General features: G+C 45.2%; 1 protein-coding gene across 1 annotated transcript in view; it reads right to left on the bottom strand.

Moving 5' to 3' along the window:
- Nucleotides 1-1,074: 1,074 nt before the first annotated feature.
- Nucleotides 1,075-4,784, bottom strand: part of ARSB (arylsulfatase B) — a 176,982-nt gene continuing 173,272 nt past the window's right edge. The window contains exon 8 of the mRNA XM_010847636.1: nt 1,075-3,949. Coding sequence (XP_010845938.1) covers nt 3,684-3,949 — 266 coding nt within the window. The 3' untranslated portion in view covers nt 1,075-3,683. The remainder of the gene's footprint in view (nt 3,950-4,784) is intronic.

The following is a 4,784-nucleotide window of genomic DNA, read 5'->3' on the forward strand; positions in this document are numbered from 1 at the left end:
TGAGGCTCCTGGTGGGCCACAGTCCATGGGGTCGCTAAGAGTCAGACACGACTGAGCGACTTCCCTTTCACTTTTCACTTTCATGCATTGGAGAAGGAAACAGCAACCCACTCCAGTATTCTTGCCTGGAGAATCCCAGGGATAGGGGAGCCTGGTGGGCTGCCATCTATGGGGTTGCACAGAGTCGGACATGACTGAAGCGACTTAGCAGCAGCAGCAGCAGCAGCATGTTGGTCATAGCTTTTCCAAGCACATCATGCTTCCAAGGAGCAAGCATCTTTTAATTTCATGGCTACCATCTGCAGTGTTTTTGGAGCTCAAGAGAATAAAGTCTGTCATTTTTCACTTTTCCCCCATCTATTTGCCATGAAGTGATTGGATTGGATGCTATGATCTTAGTTTTCTGAATGCTGAGATTTAAGCCAACTTTTTCACTCTCCTCTTTCACCCTTATCAAGAGGCTCTTTAGTTCCTCTTTGCTTTCTGCCATTAGGGTGGTGTCATCTGCATATCTGAGGTTGTTGATATTCCTCTTGGAAATCTTGATTCCAGCTTGTGATTCATCCAGCCTGGCATTTTGCATGATGTATTCTGAATAGAAGTTAAATAAGCAGGGGGACAATATAGTCTTGACGTACTCCTTTCCCAATTTTGAACTAGTCTGTTGTTCTATATCTGGTTCTAGCTGTTGCTTCTTGACCTGCCTACAGGTTTTTCAGGAGGCAGTAAGGTGGTCTGTTATTCCCCTCTTCAAGAATTTTCCACAGATTGTTGTGATCCCCTCAGAGGAATGTCGCCCTGGACAATTGCTTGAATACAATTCCATGAGAGACCCTGAGCCAGAACCAACTAGGTAAACCACTCCTAAACTTCTGACTCTCATATAATGTTTAACATAACAAATCTTCATTGTTTTAAGCTGTTAAATTTGGGGGTAATTTATTATACAGCAATAGAAAACTAATACATTCCCTTATTATCACTTTATATTTACTCCTACCGTCTCCTGACCTTCCTCCGATTTTGTAGGATAAAATAGGATATTGTGTGTCTTTGGAGGCAATGATGGACACATTTTTTTTCAGCTCTGATATTTTTTGTTATATTTATTTAATAGTTTTTTTCAGTTAAAATTCACATGATACAAAACAGGCCAACACAGTTTTGGAATTGTGGTTAAAAACTATACAACTTAAAATTTATCATTCGAACCGTTTAAAGTACAATTCAGAGGCATTAAGTGCATTCATGATGTTGTACAACCATCACCACTATCTGGTTCCAGAAACTTTTCATCTCCCAAATGGAAATCCCATACTCATGGCTGACACATTTCCAAAGATAAATTTAATTTTTTGTCCCCTACATCTGGAGTAATCAGGTAGTAAAAAGAAAATGGAATAAACAAAACCATAGGTAAACCAAATCAGAAAGAAACACCGTTAATACTTCAAGTGACAACCTATGAATCTGTTTACATTCCTGTACAGAATGAGAAAACCCAATGACGTTCTACTATGGATAACATAAGATCTCAAGTAAAAGTTTTACCAAAAAATTGGTCTTTAAGATTCCTTTTGAGTCCATCGCGTGCAGAACATCTGCACGGTACCCAGCAATCAAGGACCTAGGATTGGGAGCAGCTGTTGGGAGCACAGCATGGGGAGAGAACAGCTATTATGTAGTGATGGCCTCCAATCTTAGAGTATCAACAGTGCTTCCACCCCGGGGTTAGAAGGCTCCAGAAGGAACACTGGGCTCAGTTATTCATAATATCTGCCACAGGCTTGGGAGTGAGTTAGAAGCATTTTGGCCAGCTGCCTGCCAGCCCAGGCGTGGGATACAGGCTGGTAACAGGGGTCATTAGTTCTAGCACTGTTTCTTTCCATTCATTGTATTTTAACACAAACCAGTTGTCACCAGAGGATATTGCTGCTGAACTGAAGGACAGCTGTGCCATGACCTATATTGTATTATTCGGTGGTTTTAGCTTCCAGTGTCCTCTGCAGACGAGAACTAAGGATTATTGGCAGAAGAGTCCCTGCAGAGGGCATATTTCTTGCCCTTCTCCCTCTGGAAGACATCACAACTTCACTATGGTGTCCTAGACTGCCCAGATATGTGCACTGTGCTCCTGCCCCAGGAGGGCAGCCTGAGAACAGAAAAGTGACGGTTGGAAGATATTTATATTCAGCCCAGGACTCAGCTCATTAAACTAGCATCTTCCCTGATGTGAGACTTGCTCACTTATTCATTCACTCACTTATTTTTTAGAAAGGTGTACTCAGTGCCTTCCACACAGCAGGCATTGATCCAGGCATTGGAGATAAGCATTGAATGAAACAGTGGAGTTAATGCAAAAAAAAGGGTATGTAGATTTTGGCCATATTTTCCTGAGTTTGACACTCTTTGAAGCTCATCTGGACTGGTTCATGTTAGTAGGACATTGGTGGGGCTGAGAAAGAGCTGGAAGATCAAACTGTGTATCCTCTTCCCCCAACCTCAATACAAGCAGTAAAACAGAAAATAGAGAACCATGGGTACGCCTTCTTCTGTGTTATCGAGGTCCAGTACCCACATGCAGGCCATATCCTTTTTCAAACTGCCTACTACTTGCATCACCTCAGGACAGTATTATCCTTTCCCAAGGTTTCTCCTCACTTCTAGGGAAGAGCAGTGCAACTAAATATGTTTTGACACTTAGCCACAATCATGAGAATAAACTCCATGCAACTAGAAAAAAACATCTCCAAGCAGATGACAGAGACCCGAGTGCTGCCATGAACGTGCCCACAGAGCTAGACTCGCCGTCTCTCTGGGTAGCGCTCTAGCTTCAGGGCCAGGGGCAGAAGGGAGGCAGGCCTCAGCAGTGTATCACAGACCAGTGGTGCTCAGAGTGGAGAAGCAAAGCAGCCTTCCCAGGCGCAGGAAGCCTGAATCAGAAGAAAGGGCAGAAAAAGAACCACAGAGGGTGTGGGGGTAGCTGGCAGTCCAGACAAGATGAGCAACGGTTGGGAAAAACTGGGGGATAAAAACACATTTCTTAATCGTAAAGCCCCAAACTAAGGAATAGGCGTATTGCCAAACTCATGTTAATAATGAAACGAGCCTTATGCTCCATGACAGGATGAGTGATGAGGTGAGTGATGAGATGCGTGAGCAAGGGGGGAACCAAGGCGGGTTACTCACGGGGCACGCCTGAGCAGGATCTCTCAGGCAGGGAGAACCCGTGGCCAACAGAACCATTAGCGACTGACTAACCCTTTCATTTGTTACAAGAAACGTGAGTCACTCCAATAAAACCCGGCTATTGCAGAGGGAAATCTAACATCTGACTTGTGAGGCAAAAAGAACCAGCTGCTCCAGCCTCCAAGACTCGGTAACTTCCTCTTTTAAGTCAAATTCCCAGCAATCCCGCAGATAATCAGGCAAGGGAGGGTGAACCCAGTCACCCTCTCCTCTGGACACATACCCCAGCCAACAGCATCAGTGTTCAGATTTTATCAGCACCTCAATTGCACTAAGGGTTGAAATTAGACAACTCAGCGTGGTTTAGGAGCAAGAGCAGGGCCCAGAGAACCCAGGCTGGGAGAACAGACAGACAAGAATCACACGAGTAAAGGCCTGGAGTCCAGCTTGCAAACAGAGAGGCTTTCAGGCTGCCCTCCAGGCTGCCGGAAATCCTACATCCAAGGGCCCCAGGCCCCAGTGGCCTTGGGATCACAGCGGGGGTCTTGTGCCGGAAAGTACACAGGCACGGAGTGTTTCTGGTAGAACTGCAGACGGGAAAGGAGCTTCTTGACGATGTGGGGATATTCTCTTGACAGGTCATGCCTTTCCTCGGGGTCCTGGTCAATGTCAAAGAGCCAGAGGGTCTTGGCTGGTGGGTCCGATGAGGGTATCACGGAAACATTATACTGAGATGGTGGGGGAAACCAGTGACCACAGCCTGGCAAAGAAATACAACAGTTTATTTAAGGAGAAGCATTGTAGGTAGGATCTATCTTCAAGGACGGAGTCTAGGGGATAAGGTTGAGCTGGGTTGTGGACATATTAAAAAAAAACGTGGCCCTTGATGCTACGTCTAGATCTTTCTCAGACTCTGACTTCTGGGGCTTTAACTAAACATGTCTCACTGCTTCACAGTGGGGCTGGGGCTTCCAGGAAAGAGCACGCGTGTGTGTGCATGCGTGTGTGTGCATGTGTATGTGTGTGCATGCACAAGTGTGTATGTGTGCACAAGTGTATATGTGTGTGCATGTGTGTGTATATTTCTGTGTGTGTGCACATGTGTGTGTATGTGTGTGTGCATGTGTGTATATCTGTGTGTGTGTGCACGTGTGTGTGTGTATATGTGTGTGTGTAGCGGGGTTATTTTTAGTTGTCACAGTGAACTTGGGGGCGGTGCTTCGGGTGTGTACAACTGTCATTTAGTAGTCACGGGCCAGGGATGCTAAAATGTCTTACAAACACGGGACAGTCACAAACAATGAAGGACTGTCTTGCTGCAAACATCAAAAAGGGCCTCATTATAAACACTGCTTAATTGCATCACAGTCTTAACCGTCAAACCACACACCATAAAAATATTTAAAAGATGTCACCTCTAAAGAATGTGCTCAGGGGAAGCAACCCCTTTTCCCTACTATACCCTTGGTTGAAGATGTCCCTTTCAGAGACTGTCTTTGGCAGCTAGACGTATTGTGCTTGCCGGCCATGTGTATCTGAAATCCTTATTTTCCACGAAGCCCTAGAGCTGTGTTTCTTCCTCTCACCCTCCCCCC

The sequence above is a fragment of the Bison bison genome, unplaced genomic scaffold (genome assembly GCF_000754665.1).
Source record: "Bison bison bison isolate TAMUID 2011002044 unplaced genomic scaffold, Bison_UMD1.0 scf7180017864252, whole genome shotgun sequence".
In the NCBI taxonomy this organism is placed as follows: Eukaryota; Metazoa; Chordata; class Mammalia; order Artiodactyla; family Bovidae; genus Bison; species Bison bison.